Source organism: Haemaphysalis longicornis, unplaced genomic scaffold, assembly GCF_048455015.1.
Source record: "Haemaphysalis longicornis isolate Haplotype H1 unplaced genomic scaffold, Haemaphysalis longicornis Haplotype H1 scaffold_1, whole genome shotgun sequence".
NCBI classification, from domain to species: domain Eukaryota; kingdom Metazoa; phylum Arthropoda; class Arachnida; order Ixodida; family Ixodidae; genus Haemaphysalis; species Haemaphysalis longicornis.
Genome location: NW_027526203.1, coordinates 266,121,162 through 266,143,884, shown reverse-complemented (window position 1 = coordinate 266,143,884; position 22,723 = coordinate 266,121,162). Strand labels below are relative to the sequence as shown.

At 50.5% G+C, this 22,723-nt stretch overlaps 1 protein-coding gene and 1 long non-coding RNA gene across 2 annotated transcripts in view; both read right to left on the bottom strand.

The window, feature by feature from the left end:
• Window positions 1-10,775: 10,775 nt before the first annotated feature.
• LOC144169579 (uncharacterized) overlaps window positions 10,776-22,723 on the bottom strand; it is a 34,412-nt gene continuing 22,464 nt past the window's right edge. Inside the window, exons 2-3 of the long non-coding RNA XR_013322471.1 lie at window positions 12,866-12,899; window positions 10,776-10,930 (exon numbers count right to left, since the gene is read on the bottom strand). This is a non-coding gene — a long non-coding RNA (uncharacterized LOC144169579). The remainder of the gene's footprint in view (window positions 10,931-12,865; window positions 12,900-22,723) is intronic.
• LOC144169571 (uncharacterized) lies at window positions 14,582-16,393 on the bottom strand. The gene has a single exon (XM_077698809.1). It carries the CDS (start codon window positions 16,323-16,325, stop codon window positions 14,628-14,630), a length of 1,698 nt encoding a protein of 565 aa, XP_077554935.1. The 5' UTR covers window positions 16,326-16,393; the 3' UTR covers window positions 14,582-14,627.

Here is a 22,723-nt window from a genome sequence, read left to right as displayed (position 1 = left end):
GTTCATTTATTGCGAAAGGAACGCGTTCCAGTTCCACTTCGAACATTCGAACGTGCCGTTACATTAACGTTACATTATATTACAAAACCCAAAAATTTGTACACAAACAATCACGTGATCCACACTCTCACTCAAACTCCCAACAATTCATCAAAGAGCAAGTATAACACAGGTTGAAACAGACCAACTAAATCAACTCTGAACGCTAGCCGTCGACCTTCGGGCGGCCTCTCTCGGGTATTGTCCATACGGCGGGCGACGAAACTATGCCCAACATTAACGAAATTTCTGTCCTTTGTCAACACGACGCGTGCAGAAAGGACCTGTCGCTCCCGTTGACACATTCCTGCCAGATCGGCAACAGACCGCGCCGTGACGAACTGCGCGCGTACTCTGCAACTTCGAGCAGTACAACATCCCGAGACACTGAGGCGCACCTAGCTTTATTGATAGCCGGTGACCCTTCGAATGACCTCATAGCGAGCGCAAGTCCCCCGACAACAATGCACCCGCACCTCGCGCGCACTAATGCGGTAATTACCTCTGACAATACACATATACGGTGGTTTTCCACGGAATCTGAAGCGCCGCTCGTACTTAGACAACCTTTCCCAGCAGGGAACAATTCCATCGGTCAGAAGCGCTTCCTCGCCTCCCCAGACGAACGATAACAGGTGAAAAGCATTATCGCGGCTGCGCTATTCACCCGTCGAACGCCGCGTAAGCTCAACCGGCATGAAAGCAAGCACAAGCTGCGGCCCGCTACCTGGTTATTCTTCTGCTTTTGACCTTCGACGAAGCACCCGCTGAAGGGCTCGCAAATTGGCCAGCTTATAGGAATAGAAACAAAGTAGCGACTTGTGGATTATGTACTCGAGCCTTGGCATCAAGAACCGCCAAGTCCAAGCGATGTAACGCTTACAGGAGGAACGCCGTTCCTGCTGTTCCTTCACAAACCTAACGAGTTACCCTTACAGTTCCACCGAACCTTAATGGAGCGGTTGCGTTCCTCCGTTCTTCCAAAAAGGAACTAGTTCCAGGAACACTGTTCCTTGGAACGCCGTTCCGTACAACACTGAGTATGTACCACCAAACCAACTGGGACGTTACTTGTAGCCCCATGAAATGCGTTTTTATTAGTTCTAAACGTTTTAAATAGCTCCGTCGCAGGCGACGCTGCACGTGCCGGCGGATCGCACTAACAACCATGAAGCGGAAGTGACATTGCGGCCGGCACCACGCTTTTTCCTACGGCCAGCCAGGAGAACCACTCGAGCTCGCTTGGCCGCGATATAGTGCTGCGGCAAGGGCGAAGCGTTGCACGCAGGTTTTCTCCGGCAGGCAAGGCGGGTTCGGCCGCTCGATCACCAGGTGGTCCGGCTTGAACGTCACTGCAGCCTGGCCGTAATGGCCGCGCTCTCTTAATTTCCGTTACGAAATCTGCGATTTTTGATGCCCGTTTGCGCCGCTGATACGTGGATTTCATCTTTCAAGGTTTGTATATTGCAGTCTTTTTAGGCAGTCTGTATACGGAAATGACGTTTTCAAGAGGTTGAAATTTTGAGTGAAGTTGGCCTTTAACGATCAAGAGAAATAATATTTCATCGTATAATTCAACTGAATTCTGTGTCAGCTTAATGGCATGTGCTTAAAGCCCTAGCTGGTCATCCACCTTCGGAGGGCCGGAATGGCGAGTTAATTTTCATCGTTGCTTTGCTAGTTTGTACGATTAAAAAAGTGTCCTTCGCAACTTTGGCCAAGGAAGGAAGGAAGGAATAGTACAGGAAAGGCAGGGAGGTTAACCAGAATACTGTCCGGTTGGCTACCCTACTCGGGGGGGAGGGGATACGGGAAATGAAAGGGAAAGAAAGGACAGCGGTACATATTAAAGGAGAAAATGAGAGAAAGATAAGTAGAAAAAACACAAGGCGTGACCAGGCAACTATAAAGGCGGTACAAACAACGCACACAACCAGAAAATGCACAAAACTAATACGGTCCACTGATAACATGGGCGAACTAAGGGCACTGCACTATAGTAATGTCCCTACAATCGTTCAGACAGGCCCGTGTCCTTCAAAAAGAGCAGTAGGGCTTTTATAGCCTTTTCGGCCTGTGTCGGACAGCGCCTATGGCACAAAATTGTCTGCGCTGTAAAGGGGAGGTCGTCGAGTCGGCGAAGTGTGGTGGAGAGCTGTTGCCTCGGCGTTACGAAGCGGTCACAATGGCACAGAAGGTGTTCAATCGTCTCGTCGGTGGCGCACGCGTCACAAGCAGGGCAATACTGCTCATTGGCATGCCCCAAAAAAGGAAACGAAGGAAATGGAGCCCACGGCTGTGCATCTAGGAGAAGCTACACGAATAAAACACAATAAATGATGCAGCCAAACACTGAGATGGAGGTTTGTACGCTGAAACATAAACAAAAATGTGAATTCGATAGTAGACAGGGCGTAGGAAAGCTTGGTGAAGGCTGGGAACGCGTGCAAGCGTCGGCAGCAGCCCACAGCTCCCAACAGCGGCTGTTTGGAAATACGCCTCCAAGGTCCCCAACTACAAGCTTAACAAGTCAGCACTCAAGCTCCAGAATATGGTTCACGACTTGGATGTTGAACTGGAGAGATAGGAAGGCAAGTCGTCCGAGCTTGGGAAAGCTAGTGGCAGATTGATCCCTTGCTAATATTATAGGAGAGGCTTGCGGTGAAGAAAGACAGAGCGGAGTTTGAGGGGCTACGAACCATGCCGCCCAGAAAGAGAGCTCCCTCAAAAATCAGATTCAAGTCTGCAGTTGACCACAGGGGGAAGCTGCCGTTGGCGTCGCCCATGGTTCGCGAAAATTGGTAGATAAAATTAATAGTGCGTGACACCCGTTCAGGTGTCACGCACCTGAACGGTGCATGTCACGCGCCATTCAGGTTCTTACAAATGGGTGTCACGCTGCACGCACTATTGTATAACGTTTACATTTCCAATTCAGTTTTTTTTAAGCGGGCACAGCATCCCCTCAAAGCTCCAGATTCCTAGCCAATCCCCCAAATGCGCATGTGCCGCGAAGAAATGAACAACAATGCCAGCTTTTGCTCCAACGCTGGCGACATTGCCAACTTCTGTAACGACAAAAGAAGTGTTTTGGAAATGCTCAGGTTACCCAGGCAGTTCTGGGCAGTGTCTGGCGCTGCATTGAATCTCGAAAAGTCCAAGCGATTTCGGATCAGCATGTGGGGTACTCGGCCCAGGCTTTTGGGGGGAATGACGTGGGGTTGTAAAGAACTCCAGTACCTCGGAGTTCCTCTCAGCCACATACGTAACAGTGAACCTCACTGGGAATCAGCATTTTCCATAATTAAGCGTGGGACGCAATGATGGATGGGAAGGAAATTATCTATATTTGCCCGTGCTCCAGTGTGCAATGTTTTCCTTTTCGTAAAGCTTGCCCACGTCCTGCAGGTACTCCACTGTGCTAGGAATTAAGAGCAAGCACTGCATAGGGTGCTCGGTATACTTTTCTGCGGAGTTCACACTGTGAGCCCGTGCGCTGAGATAATCTCTTCCTTCCCTAAGAATCTGGAGTACTTGGATTTGCCCACATTTTTGTACACCAACTGGTTTTCCGCTTTCTTTTCTTTAGAAATATAAACCACCCGTCCCTAATAGCAGTGCTTCAACGTCCGTTGGGTGCGCATTTGCTGTATTTAATTGCTCCTCTAGGACCACTGGTGGCGATATAGGCCCCCTGGTTATTCTTAAAGTAGTGGAGACATTCAATTTTTGTTAAGTGCGTTTCTCACTGGAATACTTGTTTGACCTCTCCAGGTGTATTACTGGAAAACTTGTTCCCTGTACCTATGTATTGTGAGCCATACTTCAATTTTGATGAAAGGATTTTACCACGTGTTAGACGTATGTGCATTCAGTCCGCTGCGGAAACAGTCTTCTTTAAATTGGATGCGTCAACCCTTTCTGCGATAACGTGGCTACATTCTAAGGGATTTTTTGTACCATGGTTTGTGAACTGTCGGTTGTGTAGTCAACCTGAACCTGGATGTGTAGAGACGCAGTGTTTTTCTCTTTTTGCTGAACAATGTTGACTACGAGAATTGACATTTTGTGAACGTTTTGCTATATAAACGTCTCGTTCAAGAATTATTTTAGCTGTTAACTGCTAGGCGGGTGTTTGAATCGAGGGACAGACAGACAGACAGACAGACAGACAGACAGACAGACAGACAGACAGACAGACAGACAGACAGACAGACAGACAGACAGACAGACAGACAGACAGACCAAAATTTTCGCGTATAAGTATACCAAAAAAAAGTACCGTCTTTAAAATTCCACTGGCAAGTTCATTTCAACCCATTACGCCACGATGAAAGGTTCGCGTTACGTCGATTCCCGCCTACGCGTCGGATCTGTCAATTTTTCAGACACTGTCTTAGAAACGTCGTTGCTTTTTGTGACTCTGCGGGCAGCCTTCAGCTGGCCTCTGCCGGCGTTTTACAAAACCTATCTCTAAACTTTGTGATAATCCTCGTATGTTGTTTGTTACTCCGATTCTGACTCCTTTTTTCTTCCCGTGCCTTCTTCCCAGAGAAGGGTAACAAAACCGGACGTCGTTGTCTGGCTAACCTTCCCATCTTCCCTTTTTCCTGATCTCACTGTCTCGCTCAGATGTTATTGCTCTATCAGTAAACGTGGGCACACTGTGCGTAGCGGCGATATAAGCGGGAAAGGGGAAAAATTTGTCCCGCTCGCAGAATGACGGGATGAGTATAGGAAGGACGAAAAGCGACGTCATGAAGTGCGGCATCACTGCATCGTTCGCAAGAATAGCCAAAATATATGAATAGTAAGGCTGGCTCATTCTGTTTGGCTAACGACGCGATGCGTTATTTGACTCTACCTACTGATGGAACCAGCTTGAGCTGCTGGGGAATAAACGAAAGTAACATAAAAGGGTGCGATGTATTCAGCTTACTGGCACTTGAGAAACAGAGAATACACTGGTTTTCGTGGTTTCAAAATACAGGAATACTGGGGCTTTCCAGCTGCACAAAAACTGCTTCTTTCGACGGGGGTACATTCCAGGGTTCCCGAGCAAAGCGTAGACGGGGAAAGCCATGGGAAACAAACGGAAAAATTACACTGACTGAACAATCGGCGCAGTTTTGAGTCAACGAACATAAGTGGAAATTGTGTGTGCAGATATTTTTTTGTTGTGTTTTGTTGTTGTTGTTGACGCGTAGCAAATAGCGGGAAACGCCGGAGCTTTCCCCCCAACCGTGGGTACTTTCCCGTCCAAAGAGCGTTTGCTGTGCTCTAAGTTCATGGTTGGGGGCGTGCAGAATAGGCCTCCTTGATGTGGCAATACGGTCTGAACTGGTCGAGACAGAGCACCGCTGTCTTTAGATTTGCCAGCGCTGCTTGCTGCACCTGTACCTCACCGTTCGGTTCTTCCGGAACTTTCCGGAAGTCTTGAATCTCTACTCCAGCTAGCATGTTCGAATTCTTGGAAGAAATGAGACATCCAGCCGACACACGTCAGAAATTTTGCGCAGTTGACGCTACGAGAAAACAAAGAAAAAACTAGGTCATGCAAAAGCCACGGAGGAGCAAGAAGAAATGCGCCCACACAGCAAGCGGTGATCAGAGGACGGCTTGCAAACAAGATGAATATGTAGACGCCGCAGGGAAAAAATAGCGCGGTAAGGCTAGCCTGCGTCTGAACTCCAGTATACAGCGGGGTTCGCAGATATCCGTCACAGCATTACTCCGGTTGTATCTTTTAATTCACCGTTTACCTATTGCCTGTTCATTCCACATTGACCTTGTCAACTTGGGCTACAAAGAACGTCACAAATCTCTTTTAACTGCGTGAGAGGCACAAGGCGAGATTAGGTGGAATTACAGCAGGCATTACCTGATAGCCATAAAATACCAACGCAGCAATAAAAAGCTTTCTTTTTTTCTTGCTAGGCGTGCGGGAGAAGGAGATGGGCCTTGGTGCTTGGCGCATTGAAGGTATTAAAAGGGTCGCCAACGTTGTCCTCGTCCATCTTGAATCGGGGCCTGCAGCCCCCGCAGTTTTTCCTTGCCGTTCTCAAGCGCCGCAACCGATAACCTCTCACCCGAGCCTTCGAAGAAGGCGAGACGACAATCATGTGCATCTGGAGGCCCGCGGTAGGACCCCCACAGCCAACAAGAGTCGCCTTCTTTTACAAGCCAGAAAATAGCTACCCGTTCCGCTCCACTTCTCTAGAGCCTTTTCCCCCATCGAGCAACACTAACGGCGCAGGTTTGGCGGTCGGCGGGCTTGTACGCGATTGCGTGTGCGTCCGTTTTCGGGGGCAGCAGATTCGTTTCGCGCGGCGTTTCTCCTTTGCCTTGTAGAACAGCGAAACCCGGTGGTTTCTTTTGGGTGACGGGCCTGGGTCCCGCACGGCTGCAGAAAAGTCCCCGACGTGCTCCCCCCCCTCCCCTCCAACCTCCGGCTTCTGCGCTCGTCGCAATTCGAAGCACGCTGCAGGAACTTACGTACGCCCCTGTATTTATGTTGCCTCTGCCGCGATCTTCGAGCGCGAATGCTGGAAGAACGGCTCCCGGTGATTACACTCGCGAGTGAGAGCACACTTTACCGACACCGCGGCATCACCTTTTTTTTTGCGCAAGCCGCCCCAAAGCCTTGCGCTGCGTTGCCCTGCTCATTCACGTGTGAACCGGCTCACCATCCGCGCCTCGCGAAAGACAGTACAAACACGGAACGCTTCCTTCGCACGTGTTTCTGGATCTTTTACGTCATGCTGTCTTCCTTTTTAGCTCCCTAACTCGAAAATGTTCACGTCGCGTGCATCTGTGTGTACTCTTTTTAGGCCGTGAAGTTCCCTACTCGCAGAGGGGTTTGTAACAACCACTCTACCAGATGGAGTTGCCGGGGGCACTAAAAAGAATGAAAGAAAATCACGCAATCGGCTTACGTTGACGCAACAACTGCGGGCGACGTGCTTGTCTGTCGAACAGGGCTATCGTTCGGTGAAGAGCCGACACGAAGGCCCACGTAACGCGCATCGAGAGATCGTTGCCAGAAGCACGCCGCGTTCTTTCTACATCGCCTTTCCCCAACGGGTTTATTTCGACATAGCGGTCGTTTGTCTTATCCCTGGATTAATCAATACAGTCGATGCAAGAAAAATGTGCTGCCGAGACTGGTATTCGACGGCATTATCCGTTACATCCGTAAGCTTCGAGAATTCGGAAAATGTCACATAACTGGCCCTCCAGCCGGAGCAAAGTGAGGCCAAAAGGAAAGGAAGAGATGAATAAACACATGGAGCAAAAAATGATTTCCTTCTTACAAGTACATGCCGTGTAAGTAGGCGATGGCGCTGCACTCGGAGCTTCTGCAGCCTGTAGCGCTTATTAACTAAGCGCCGAGGATATGCACCCCCCCCCCCCCCCCCGGGATATATTTTAGTTCATACAGCTCTTGATGTGAAAGCGCGCCAAAAACCTACGTTTAGCTCTTGTGGAAGTCTGCCGAGAGCAATGCATTTTTTGCTGCAGTTTTGTTTTTCTTCCTTTTTCTCCCTCCCGGTGGTTGTGTTCCCAGCAATACCTTGGAAAGCGGTGGACGTTTTTTGGCCCTTTCGCTCAGTTTTACATGCATAATGCTCAGGATTGTGTAGCAGAATTAGCTCAGCAGCACACAGCACAGAAAGGTGGGGCAGCGACTTAAAAAATGCACAACACATCACACCGAAAGAATTCCGTCCTCACGCCACCTGGAAATGCTGCCACTGATTCGGCACGACCGAAAAGTAATCGTGCTTGTTCCAAATGCAATCGGCATTTGAGGGACCCGGCTGCATGGCAACGCATTCGCGCCCATTCGTCAGATCTAGCCGTAACCTGATAGGAGTTAGAGCTGGTCGAAGGCGACAAGGAGGAGACAAGGAGCTTTCTCCTCCATCTTTAGCTCTCACACTCTTTCCCGTTCCCTCCTAGCATGCTAGTGCTGTCAATTCACTGCTGCTTTTCAGACTTCCGGGGAGGTCGCTTAGTTCTCGCTATTTTGTTTACATGGGAAATTATATTCTACAGTGCAGTTACAACGAAGACAAGACCACGATGCCTTTCAGGCACAGTCCCGTGGCTCTGGTGATACTTCTGGTTTCTTAATTTCCTAGAAGAGGCGGAATTCTAATTTCTAGAAGTATCTTCATTTATGCCGGACGGTATGTTGTCGCATAAAGAATAAAGGTTCGTAACCGCTTCACAGTTAGCACCGCTTTAAAACCTCTCGCCAACTTGCAGATCGCGCACAATGGGCACGTGCTCCCGTTCCTTTAACTTTCCCGTCGACACAGCTTGCGCCACCGCCCGTTTGATAAGCTTCACCTCGAGATAATGTTCAGCCTGCCTGGCGTGGGCTTCCCTCTGGGTAGCAAGGATAAGAAGTAAGGGTAGCAAAGACATCGGGGACTTACACCTGTAACGAACACCAGCGCTATGAAAAATGCCATAGATAATGGTTCGAAAATGTTTTTATTCCTGGGTCCGTGCCCCAAATGACTTCGAACGGGATAGCAGAACGGGATAGCGGAACGTTCGCGAAATTCGTCAGGGTGCTAAACCATGCGGATATCGCACCGTATTTCTGTGGTTTAGAAAGTGCTTTACTCCCGCCTCACGCGTTTTTTTTTTATTTCTTCTCTGCGACGACTACAGCTGAACGCGGCCCAACTTGGACAACAAGTTGCAGAGAACAGAGATAGCATGTCTGTAACTTCTCTTATGTGGCTAAAGGTATGGGACACGTGTTATCTTTATCGCGTAGTATCCCCTATTCCAATAGTGCGGACTCAACAAACAGGGTGTAATTCAGTTAACACTAGGAAATAATATGAATTAATGGGGTTTGCTAATACGTATTCGTGCATTGTGAGTGTGCGCTCAAACATTCACCTGTAAATGTCATCGCGAAAATGGCCTTCAGCCTTCCTAGTATTATGCCTGTGCTACACGACAACTTTCGATTGACAGTTGAACGCTCACTTAAAGGTTGGACCTGTGCATTTACAATGGGGCACTCGATAGACAATTGGTTCGAAGGCCTTCGGAAGGCCTTTGAAACGGACGTGTAGCACAGGCATTAGGCGGGATAACACATCACCATTTGAAATATACGTTGCTTTACTCTCTAAAGTTAATCCTAGCTTTGAGAAGCAGTGGTGCGTTAAGTATGTGAACCATATGAACGTCGTAAGGCTCGTTGAAGTGGTAGTCTGCGAAATTCGAGGCAGTCAAGGTTCTGTGATGCGGCTGACAAGCCAGACGGAATACGGTTTTTTTGTCATGGTCGAAAGTCATGCGCCCTTATTGAAATTTTCGAGGTAGTGGTGTAACTCTTAAGACGGGCTGCAAAAAATAAATTACAATGGGTGTGCTCCGAGCAGACGCAGCGCATATGCTTTATTATTTTTCAAAATGCGCTGAACAATATAAAAGTATGCCGACTACGTTTCAAGTCGCATCTACAAGACAAAATCGCGTGGACGTTCCAGCCAGTTCGTATACTCCATAGACTGTTTCCACAGATCAGCGCAGACAAGGTCAATGAGAGGGTACACGAGCAAGCGCTGTCTAGGTTACAGCCCTTTCTTGATCCACGTCTCCGTCGCGCTGCGAAGACGGTCAATCTAGAAGGATTTAAAATCCATCGGCATAAAGTTCGTACTTGTACAGCTCTAGCTGCTCTAGTGATCCCTACTCACGGCGGGAAACTACCTCCCTAATAGTTACTAGCAGTTCTGAAACATGATGAAGTCTTTCCCTTGGCTTTTCCGCCAACATCGGGGCCCTCAAGCTGATTACTTTGGTTGGGAAATACGAAAGAGGTACATGCAAGAGAGTTTTCTTCCCTAGGCTAAAAAGACGATTTGGGCAAGCAACACGGTTTTGAGTTAGAGTATAGGGTATGCTTTATTTTTTTTTAGTCTGAGGTAGATTGAGTTGGCTAAGGTGACACGTCGTTGAACTCAAACTCAAACAGCTCATTTTTCACTTAAAAACGACCACGATTTTGTGTCCGCGGCTGTCAAGCAAAGAAAATTTATGTCTGGCGATATACCACGACTGAAGGTTTTGATGATCGCCATATTTGGCAATCTATAACAATTTCAACCATTGGAGGCAATTTAAACTACATTACATCCACATCACCCTCTAATGAAAGGGGCCTCACTTTGCCTGCCTTTAATCGCCCAAGATTCACCTTAAAATCACAAATATCCCCCATTCTTTGCCTGGAAACACCAGAGGGAGATCTTCGACACTGTTGACATGGTCAGGGGAAAAGGAAATGTCGTAAGATGGATAAAAAAGTCAGTGCAATAGCTTTGACCCCTGTGTATGAATTTGCAGGCATGTGTATACAAGGGACGCAACTCTACATGTTCCAGCAAGAGTGGTTGCTCTGCGAAACTTGCTGCTGAACAAGTGGACCAACCTTTTGTTTCCTACTGAGCCTGTCTTCTGCTCCGCATGAAATAAGTTCGTTGATATCGACAAAATGTAATACCACATCGCCCGCCGGCCATTCATTCGAGGCCCGCACTGGAGCGGCACTGCGACTGCACCGAGTTCTCCGTCTCCGTGGAAGCATACATTCTAAAATTTCTCAGCTGAGATTGCATGCACCTTCCGCCCGAGAGGAAGAGTAAAATCGGAGCTGGGGACTGTTTCCAATTTATTTCGGGCTACATTACTTTCACCGCGAATTGATTCAAATACGAGCGCAATACAATAGCGCCGTGATCCCTGCAGGTAACGCTTTCAGACGTGATCCCAGGAGGAGATAAGCAGACGGAGTGAGCTTCCCGGCACGTCCCCGGTTTGCGGGAGGGGATTCGCCCTCATGGTTCCTCCAGGCTGGCTGCAGAATTGATGGTGGAGATGCCGAAAAAAAGTGTAAATCAGTACCTTGCATTTGCGATGGGTAAAAAAAGAAAGTAGAAGTCGCCAGTAATAAGAAAAGTCTCCGGTGATTTGCTATGACGGAAGCATTGCTCGAGTATACTGGCGCTCCGATGCTATAGCGGTCAACAAAAAGCTGCAGCATTCATTTCCCACGGGAAAACGCACGTTAGCTATATGACAGTAGTTACGTTTCTTGCCTAGACGAACTGTTTCTGGAAGTATTTCGGGAAAGCCCGCACCGTGCAATAATACTAGCATTTCAGTTTGTGCAATCGCTATTTTCCTCTGGGACACTCCATCATAGGGAGACGAGAGGCGCTACTTTCTCTTCGTGTTGCGCTGCGTATATTTTCGGGGCTCTCCTGTCGAGGAGACTTCCGAATGGCTTGCTTGAAATGGGCTCACCCGTGTACACGCTGCGTGACAGGGTTCGTTTTCCAGCATTATTATACACCTTGCAGTAAATAAATTCACTACCAAAAAGTGACAGAGGAGTGAATGCGGCGGACCTTTAGCAGCAGCAATTCCTCAATGGTGCTCCGAAAACACATTTCGCTTTATTTCACCGCCATAAGCGTGGGATTCCCTCGAGAGCGCGGTCTTGTATCACTTTCCGTCTCCGTTGCTGTATCTTAAGGATGGCAAGAGGTAGGATCACGCATAACAAACATTCAAACATCCTTTAGCAATATCGGCAAATTAAATAAAATTATTGCGAGAACGTTGCGGGCGGAAGAACATTACGTTTACTATTGTTATCCCTGTGATTACTACATGTTTCTCCTGAGCACCACCAAAAAACAAGGTACTATCTTGGATGCCTAAAACCCATTCCAACACTTGCTTTGATTGATTGATTGATTTTAGGGTTTAACGCGCCGACGCAACGCAGGCGATGAGGCGCGCCGTAGTGGAGGGCTCCGGATTAATTTTGACCACCTGGGGATCTTTAACGTGCGCCGAAATCTCGTACACACGGGCGTTTTTGCTTTTCGCCTCCATTAGAAAAGCGGCCGCCGCGGCCGGGAATCGAACCCGCATTCTAACACTTGCATCCACGCCGAAGAGCGTGTAGTAATGCCGAACATGTCCCAGATGATTGACCTCGGGGGATTTTTGATGGCATATTAAATGTTTCCGCGCGTGCGAAATATCTTTTATGGCAAGCTTTTCGCTACTCAGGCTTCATCACGTCCAGAGAATTTCGCCACCGCAGTCCTCCCACACTCTAAAGAGGTTTCTCCTGAGCACCACCAAAAAACAAGGTACTATCTTGGACGCCTAAAACCCGTTCCAACACTTGCATCCACGCGGAGGAACCTGTGGTAATACCGAACGTGTCCCAGATGATTGACCTGGGGGGATTTTTGATGGCATATTAAATGTTTCAGCGCGTGCGAAATGTCTTTTATGGCAAGCTCTTTGCTACTCAGGCTTCATCACGTCCAGACAATTTCGCCACCGCAGTCCTCCCACACTCTAAAGATTTTTCAACCTGGGGCTGCCAGCTTTCAATGAAGTGTACTCCTGTCGTCAGTACGGCATGTGCCAGTGAAAGAGCAATGAGATCACTGCAAGATTCAAAAAAAGTTATTCTCAAGCATTTTTTTCACTCCAAAAAGGCAACGGTGATTAATATACCTTTTTCACATCCCGTCCGATGCTTGAGAGCCAGACGTACTAAAACTCACTTTGTGTTTAAAATTGCAGGCAATTTAATTTCTAAAAGGTTCGGGGGCGAGCTAGTAGGTACTTACTTTAACAGCACTTACAAGGCGAAGAAAGAAGGAGACACAAAATAATAACGCTTCGTGCTGTGTCTCCCACTTCTTTCTTCTCCTTTCTTCGTCCCTTGAAAGCGCTGTTCAGGTCGCACAATTTTTTTGCTTACCTGCTTCTGCCGTTCGTCTTCCAGGGCAGTAACCCTGGAAAGAGTAGCCGCAGAAGAACAGACCAAGAATAGCACCCCTCCTGCGACACCTCTAATAAACATTCCCACCCGCATTGCCCTCTCCTGCTGGACAAAATCGGACAAAACAGTGAATTCCTGACTATCTGGCAATAAAGAAGTCGATCACTACGTGCAAGAAACAATCCTTCCCCCTTTGTATGAACCAACATGCACTCGATCTCAACACGCTACTGGAAACAGGTACAGTTGATACATCCTTAAGAGGATACCCAACAGCATTCCGCACCACCATGCTATCGAAAATATTCCTTCAGCCCAACTCACTGCACACAGGTAGTTGGACTACACCTCCGCAGAACTCATACCACGACGCAAACAGCAAACCAACCTATTGGTTCTAAATATATACAGCCCTGATCACGCCCTACACGGTATTGACCTACTATAGTCAGAGCCCTTCGCCACAGAACGAAAGGCCATTAATTAATAATTGTAGGAGACCTCAACGCGCACCATCAACATACTACGCAAGGTTAAATTCTCTTAAAAAAAATCACGGCCCTGTACAATAAAATACAAACTGCAGAAGCATGTGCGCTCCTGCTAAGGCAGCAAAACTGGACACAATTTCAAAAGATTACAAGGAAAACTGGGGATTTGGCACGTTTCGTATCTGCCACGCTTCTTTACGGGGTGTTACGAATCGGCCAGCGCCGCCGTACTGTCCCGCATCACTCCTCGGCTGTGCGGCGAAGCCCCTGCGTGCTCCTTCGAAAGCAGGCGCAACCATGTCGTTGGCAAGTTGCGCATTTCAAAACTTCGGCGGTTGGCGGCGTGGCTCGTCTCCACGCTCTTCAAGGACACAGAGGCCCCGTCGATCGCAACGGAGTCCTCCTCTCTCCCCTCTCTCGGACTCAACGTGCCCGAGGCTATGAACGGCTTACGAACTCTGGAAAGAGTTGTGCGTGTTCCCACTTGTTGCGTTTGACCGTTATCGCTTTTGGGTATAAATAGAGCTGCCCAAGCGTTGTAACTCATTCCTGTTAGAGCAGCGAATCGATGTTGTCGCTCTGCTCGAGTCCTGTATTGTAACCTCGCCCGTCGGGGCATTGTTCTTTGGCTTCGGCTCACCTCTCGCTATGAAGTAAACAGTTACGTTAGCCTACGGCTTCTGGACTTCTTCACGGCTGCAACAGCGGCTGGCCGCTCGCATCATACACGCTACCACTCGTATGTCGGAGGCCACGGAGCTCGGATCGGGTGCCCCCGCCCGGTCGCAACAGGGGGCTAGTTAAGATTCGAAAATGTGACGATCATAGAATTGGTCGGCCGCTCGTGATTAAAGAGGATGGAAATAGGTGACTGCTGGCTCATGGTCGACGGCAGGGGGCAGACGATGGTCTATTCTAAAAATGAGCAATTTACTTGCGCGTACTCTTTACAGAGCCTAGCACAGGAGGTCAGAGAATGCGAAAATTCCGCAACCATCAGAGCTCCCCTAACTCCCAAGGTATCAAACACCTTGGTTGTCTTACGAAAACCCCGCCTCCAGAACGACGTCGCATCAGAGAGTGAGGAGGTCCTATCAATTCAGTAAACTCACGTTGAGCCGCTGCTTGGCAACAGCAACAACGATCGTAGTCCTGAGTGTGTACAACTAGTCATGTGACCCTGAGTGAGTGAGTGAGTGAAAGAACTTTATTGAGGGTCCGGCGATGACGCGAGCTCGTCGCGCACCCGGCTAGTCCCACGTCGGGATCGGCAGGTCTAGCCCACCGGTCCGGTCGCGGGCACGCTGGACTGCCAGGATTTGCTTGTCTAGAGCGGGGCTACGCAGAAGAGAGTCCCACTCCTCCTTGCTGAACTTGGGGTGTGCGGACCCGCACTCCCAGAGCATGTGAGCTAGAGTAGAGGTCTGTCCGCAGGACGGGCAGGTGTCGTCGCGATATACGTCGGGGTAAACTTCGTGTAGAACTGCCAAACACGGATATGTGCAGGTCTGTAATAGTCTAAGGGAAACGGCTTGCGCCCTATTCAACTTGGGGTGAGGGGGTGGAAAGACCCTTCTAGACATGTAGAAAAATTTCGTGACCTCGTTATAAGTAGCGGGAGCATCCCTGTGGCCGTAAGGGGGAGGCGAGTCAGCTCTCCTTACAGAGGAAGCGCGGTCAGTGAGGTCGCGCGCAGCCTCGTGAGCAGACTCATTGAGGTTCGGGGGAGCACCCGCGAGAGATCCTACATGAGCGGGGAACCAGTGAATTGAATGATGCGTGAGAGCATCTGTACGCCAAACGCTAAGAAGGCGAGCAGCTTGCTCAGCTATGCGGCCATTCTGAAAAGCCCTCACTGCCGTTTTGGAGTCACTGTAGATCTCTGACCCACGACCGTCTAGCAGGGCGAGGGCGATGGCGACTTGCTCAGCGACTTGGGGGTCTGATGTGCGAATGGAAGCGCAGTTAGAAATATTTCCGCTGGAGTCGACCACAGCGACGGCAAAGGTCTTCCGATTGCTGTACTCCGCAGCGTCAACGAAGCTTGCTATAATGTTTTTTTGCTTGATCTGTTTGAGGATCGCTGCTGCTCTTGCCTTGCGTCTGCCCTCGTTGTTGACAGGATGCACGTTTCGGGGCACGGGGGCCACTATGAACTTCTCTCGAATGCACCTAGGGATCGGGGTACTGCTCCTCGAGGATCCTGCTGAAGGGTAGCCTAGCTCTTCGAGGATGCGTTTGCCTGCTGCTGTGGTGTTCAGGCGAGCAAGTTGTGCGCGTTCTTGGGCTTCGGCAATCTCCTCGGCGGTGTTGTGTAACCCCAGCTTGAGGAGATCCTCTGTATGAGTCCTGATGGGCAATCCGAGAGCCCTTTTGACTACTTTACGGATGAGAGCGTTGAGCTTGTCTCGTTCCGCTCTGAGCCAGTTGTGCATGGAAATCGTGTACGTGAAGTGGCACAGTACGAAGGCATTGATCAGCCTGAGGAGATTGTCCTCCTTCATGCCCCGGTGTCGGTTTGCAATTCTTCGAACGAGCTGGAAAGCGTTTTCCGTCTTTGCAATGATTTTGCGGAGAGCCGTTCCATTCCCGCCATTGAATTCGACAAACATGCCCAGGACCCGAATGACGTCGACCCTGGGTATCAGCCCCCCGTCACTGGTGCGAAGAGTGATGTTGCTTTCGGAGACTGGCTTCCAGTCTTTGGGTCTGCCTCCCTTCTCCTTTCTGTAAAGCAGAAGCTCCGACTTCGCGGGGGAGCAACGAAGTCCGGTGGGGCGGAGGTACTGCTCGGTCACATCGATCGCCTCCTGCATAGCTTCTTCAACTCTTCCCTCGCAGCCGCCGGAGCACCAGATGGTGATGTCGTCGGCGTAGATGGTATGCTTGACGCCCTCGACTCGTGCCAACCTCTCCGAAAGGCCAATCATACAGATGTTAAATAGCATGGGGGAGATTACGGCGCCCTGAGGAGTTCCCCGTCCTCCGAGGGGCACTTCGTCGGAGCGGAAGTCTCCAATGCGAAGCGTGGCCTTCCGGTCAGTTAGAAAAAAGATAACGTACCTGTGGAATCTGGAACCGAGACCCAGGTCCGAAATTGTTTTGGCGATGAAGGTGTGGAGCACGTTATCAAAAGCCTTCTCGAGGTCCAGGCCGAGCAGGGCCTTTACGTCCCTGGAACGGCCATCCACGATCTGATGCTTGATTAGTTTCATGGCATCCTGCGTCGAGAGTCCGACTCGGAAGCCAATCATGTTGAACGGGTAAATCCCGTTGTCTTCGAGGTACCTGTTAATCCTATTAAGGACGACGTGCTCCATTACCTTGCCGACGCAAGACGTTAGAGAAATCGGCCTGAGGTTCTCGATGTTCGGGGCCTTGCCGGGTTTTGGGATGAGAACCGTGCAGGCCATTTTCCATTCTGCAGGAACAATGCCATTCTTCCAGACCTCGTTGATCTTGTCGGTCAGAAAGGCAATCGATGGGGCGTCAAGGTTTCGCAGCATTCTGTTAGTGACCCCATCGGGACCCGGCGCAGACTTGCGATTGAGCGCGAAGATGGCCTGTCTGACCTCGGCAACGGAGAAGTCTTCATCCAGTACGGGGCGAGGAGGGCCTCGGTAGTCCGGGAGTTGCGTCACCACATCCCCGTTGTGCCGGATGGGCAGGTACTTCTGAAGGAGTTTGGAGACTAGTTCGTCGCCCGTGTGAGTCCATGTGGCCTCGTGAAGGGCCCGGGCCAATGTGTGCTTCTGGTTTGACTTGGGGCCGCTTACGTCGAGAAGGTGCTTCAGCATGCCCCAGGACTTGCCGTTACGTATCTGTCCGTCGATGGATTCGCAGAGCTCGTCCCACTGCTGCTTGCACAGCACTTTGCAGTAGTCATCGATAACCTTGTTGAGCTCCGAAATCTTCTTTCGAAGTCTGCGGTTGAGTCTTTGACCTTTCCATCGGCGGAGCAGGGCATTTTTGGCCGCGATCAGGTGGGCAAGCCTACTATCCATTTGCTCGACGTCGAGATCGGTTACCACTTTCTTGGTGGCCGCGGAAGCGTCGTTGCGGATGCCTTCACAACATTCCTCGAGGCTGGCAGGTGCACTCGCTCTCCCGGGTTCTTCCCGAATCTTGCGGAAATGGTCCCAATCGACGAACGTGAATTCCCTGACCCTACTCCGAGCGACCTTGAAATGCGTCTCGAGAATGTAGTGGTCGCTGCCGAACTCCATGGCGGTGTTCTCCCATCCCACGTCCTCCACGTTCTTGACGAAGGCGAGGTCGGGTGTAGTGTCTCGGGTTGCGGAGTTGCCGATGCGTGTGGGAAAAGCCTTGTCTGTTACCAGAGTAAGGTCCATCTCGTTGGCGTCTTGCCACAAGTTGCGCCCCTTGGTAGTGTCATAGACATAACCCCAGAGTCCGTACGGGGCGTTGAAATCACCTACGACGACCAAGGGTCGAGGGCCGGCCAGGTCGGTCGCTTTTTTGAGGATGGTCTTGAACTGTTGGCGCGAGTCTCTAGGGTTGCTGTAGATATTGAGGACGAAGACGCTATTTTTTCGCTGATTCCGCTGTGGCGCGTCGAGCAGTACCTCCACCATGACGTATTCGAGTCTACCGCTCGCCAGCTTGAGGTCGTGGGTGAGATGAGTTAGCCTTTTATCGATCAAAGTACAAATACCACGGCCACCAGGCTGGCCCGATACGGCTCTGTAGCCTTGAAGCGATGCGGCGGAGACTAATGTTTCTTGGAGTGCGACGACCTGAGGTTTAACCGCCAAAGACCTGAAAAACTGCTGCGGAGGGGCTTTCTTGGTAGAATACCCCCTGCAGTTCCATTGCCAAATGCGAAAACTTTCTTTGGACCTATCCATTATGGGGCTGATCGAACTGACTACCGCCTAGCGGGGCAGTTAAGGTTGCGCTAAAAATGGGACATTCTGTCACCGCGTTGGTGGGATACTTAAGCGTAGCTTCCCTCAGTACGGTGGGAGCGGTTAGAGGATGTACGACAGTGGCAGGTGAAGCCATTCGCGCCTCATTGGCGTCGATGCGATCTGCGAGAGCTCCGAGGCCCCTGTTGGGATCCCCGAGCGCAACCTGAATTTGCCGAACGCTGTCGCTAAGAAGGCTGACGTTAGCGGTGACCTGTTTGAGGCCGTCTGCGAGCGCAGTGAGCGTTTGCTTAATCTCGCCAACTTCTGCGGTCAACACTCCCGACTCGCATGTGTGATCGACCACTGCCCTGCGTTTGGAGGATGTTGCAGTACCGTCTACCGGAGCCGCGACTGGAGTCTCGGTGGCCCTGACTGCCTCACCGTTACCCGACGTATTCGAAACGAGTTTTCTGATTTCTGCCATTTCATTAACTAGCCTGTTGATCATTTTCTTAAGGTCGTCGTTCTCTTTGCGTAAACGAATGACTTCCGCGTCCCTAGCTTGCTCTGGGAGCGGGTTGTTACGAGCGCCCGGAGCGACCCCAGTATTGGCGCTGGGGTTGGGACGCACCAAATCGGCCCAAGCGAGAAACGGTTGCCTCCCGCCACGTGTAGAGACGGGCTGATGTCCGGATGCTGGCTGGGTTCTGGAAACCGAACGGCCCCTGGATCCGGATGGGGACCTGGGACTGGATCGGATTCGGGATCTCGACCTGGACCGGATCCTGGAGATGGAACGGCTCCTGCTACGGCCCCGGGAGCGGCTACGAGATCTGGATCTCCCCTTGGACCGGGAGCGGCTGCGGGAGGATGGGCGTTGAGACGGTGATTGCTGAGCTTGATTCGAGGTCTCCATGGACGGAAAATCGTCGTCGTTGAAGGTGACGGTCTGTCTCGAACTCTCCGCGGCGCGGGAGCGTTCCCCCCGTCTGCGCCTGACCAGGTACGGTGTCTGGAATCTTCGCTTGCACTCCTTGGCGGCCGTAAGGTGACCGCCTCCGCACAGCTTGCATTTGGGGTAGCATCTGTGCTGAGCGTCGGGGTTTGCTTCTCCACATCCCCTGCAGACGGCATCGTTAGGCGAAGGGCAGACATCGGAGCGGTGCCCGAGGCGGCCGCAGCTGTAGCACACGTCCATTTGCTTGCGAAATAAAGTGCACCTGATCATTGTGCCGCCGTAGGAGACGAAATTAGGCACCCTGTACCCGTCGAACAGGACCACTACGGTGGTAGTTTTCTTGATTCGTTTGGCGCCGAGCGCCGCGGGGTTTCTTGAATTGACCAGCTTTTTTTCGATCTCCGCGGGTCCGTCGCTAAGAGGAACGCCTCGAATGACGCCCTTGCACGTGGAGTGGGGTGCTGCCTCGTAAGCGCTCACCTCGAAGCGTTGACCGGTGACGGTGATGCCCTCGATGCCGACGTAGCATGCAGCGTTGTCCCTGCTGGGTGTGCTTATCACCATGATATTTTGTTGAAAGTTGGGACACATCGTGTCGGTGTCCCGCGTCGCCAGACCGAGCCCGGCAGCTTGCCATATGGCGTCGGCGACGACAGTAGGTCCAACCTTGCTGATACACAGGCCTCCCCGGGGCCGCACGACGATCTTCGCTTCTTCTTTGGGCAGCGGAGGCATCCTGCCCCCTCGAATGATCTTGCTTTTAAGGTCGGCGCGGTCGGCGCGGCCCATAGCGTTCGAATCGGCGTTAGGCTTAAGCCCGCTCGCATTGCCGCCAATCTGGTTGATGGCCGAGTTTCGCACTGAAGAACGTCGGGAGACAACGTGCTGCCACCCGAAGTCTTTAGTAAAGTTCTCGGGGGCTAAGGGCTCCCCTTCCACCTCGCACTCCATCACAAAGTCCGTGAAAAAAGCTCCCGGCGAGAAAAGGCAGGCGAGCGATGCCTCGCCGCACGAGCACGGTTAGCGTTTCCACAGTCACGGTGTGGTCGCTAGAAAAGCGGCCATAAAAGTCACAAACGTCCACCCACCCATAAAAGTAGGGTATCAGCGTGTTCCTCTTGACTTCACGAATCCAAAAATGCAGAAAGTTCAGGGGAACACTATCAAAAAATCTCCGGAAACTTTGCAAAAAAGCAGGAGCCGAACGAGCCACGTCCGAACCCGTCACGTCCGAGCACGTGCCCATGTGACCCTACACTTTTTCATGCGGGATATATACTCAAAGTTTTATCGAACACAAGTTCAACACCAAAGTATAGATTTATTTGCCGCCTCCCCCCCCTCCACCCTTAAAGACTTTCCCATTTACTTGTTCTAATTTGTTTCGTTTTTTTTCATTCCTTAAATATTTATATTATGATATATGCTCCAGAGCGATGGCCTGGACTTCCGCCTTTGGGCCCGTCGTGGCGCTTAAAAATATCTTAATGGGAGGACTTGTACTCCCCCTCCTCCAAATGATCCTCGAGAGTCTCAGCGAACTCTTTTTCTATTTTCTTTTTGTTCTCTCCTTTGGTTGGCAAGCTTTTGATTGCTGACCCGGGATTCTAATTTAGTTCATTTTTTTCTCACTGTGCCTGTGCGAACGTTTTGGTTTCTGCGTGTCCTATATATACGTTGATTGATTGATTGATTGATTGATTGATTGATTGATTGATTGATTGATTGATTGATTGATTAATTAATTGGGTAACCGATTAAAATTAACAAACTACGTAATTGTTGGTCTGACGATTGATTGATTGATTGATTGATTGATTGATTGATTGATTGATTGATTGATTGATTGATTGATTTATTGATTGATTGGTTGATTGATTGATTGATTAATTAATTCATTGATTGATTGACACAGGGACAACGCAAAGCGAGAAGACCGAAGGAATGCCGGCACGGGGTGCGACTTAGCGAAAAGTTTAACCGATCTCGTGATGAAAACGGACGTCGCTTGTTCAATCTAAAGAAGCGGAGTCTGCACTTGGATGGCAGCCTAAGCGTACGAACGCCCTTGCGCCAACATTTTCTTCTACACTAACCAATTTCGGGAGTTGTAAATTACGGCGGAGCATTGCAGCCCGGTACGCACGTAACGTGGCAACTGCAGCTGCTCCGGGACGCCTCCCTCGGCGCATTATTCTTTCTCCCCGGCCTCTCAGCCCCTAGCGCACGCCGGCAGGCAAAAGCGAGTTCCACCGAGGTGCGACGACGCCTGCAGGAATGCGGTGGCGGTCGGCTCTCCGCCGGTGTCGAAAGTCTGCTCGTCGCTCGTGTTGCCCTTTGGGAAGCTTTTAATTATGCAAGCATGGGAAGAAGGCGCTTTGTTCTAAGGGCCCTTTTAATGAATCCGCGCCTTAAATTAGCGGGGACATCTGGGGAATTCGTTTAATTGAGCACGGAGGGAATTCCCGTTGGGTGCCGTCGCTCGGCTCGCGGCCGTTGTCGTGCGGGGAGGATATTCGCGGAGGGCGAGGCCAGTATGACGGCGACGCGCCGGTACGTCGTTTGGCGTCGCCATTCTTGCTTCTCTTACTTCCTCCTTTTCGGCAGGATGATTGCGAGAGCAGGGATAGGCACGCGCGCGCACGTCCGTAGCACGTTGCCGAGAGAGAACGAGTGTGCAACGCGCTTTTTCGTAATCGAAGCCATTCCTGACGTGTTTTGCCTTCCTTCTCTTGGCGCCCTATTACGGTCTGAATACCGTTAATCGCGCCATACCACTGTCGAGAGGCGTGGGCTCATCGCACCGTTCGAAAATGCCAGTCAGACGAAAAATTCTCGGCCTTAATTCTGTTTCCCGAGGCCGTCACTTTTCACTCGCTGTTTGCTTCTCTAAATACGCGCTTGAAAACCAAATAATTGTCAAGAAACGCTTAGGCACGTCGCGAGTGGCTTAGGTTGATTGCAATTCCTCGATTGCCTTAGTGTTTACTTGCATAGCTCTGTGGCGTTTGCGCAAAATGTCAAGACATATGTTTTTTTTTTCTCCGTAATGTCCTGAAGATCGAGCAGGCGCGGTCTGTACGCATTTTGCTGGAGAAATTAGCAATCATCATTTCTTACAAAGTGGCGTTTCGTTATCGTACACTCTTTCCTACGAACACTTTGTATTATACAGTTTGTATTGTATTCTGCTATCGTACACGGTTGTCGTGCGGGCACGTTGCACTGATGTTTGCCGTCCGAGCAGCAGCGTGGTTCTGCACATCATGGTGGTGTGGGGAGGACTTTTGTGCGGGCTCCCCTTGGAACTGCGCGTACGGCTCTTGATGATAAATTTTGAAGAAACTTCCACTAGTGTATCGAAGCCCTAGTGTACACTGCAGGCCCATTTCATAGGAAAAGCGATGCGCTCTTAGCGGCCTCTGTACAGTGAGGGGTGTATATAAAACCGTTGCAGCTAGCCTCGCTCTCTAGGTTGACTCTCAGCTCTTCGAGAGAGAGAATAAGGAATTCAGCA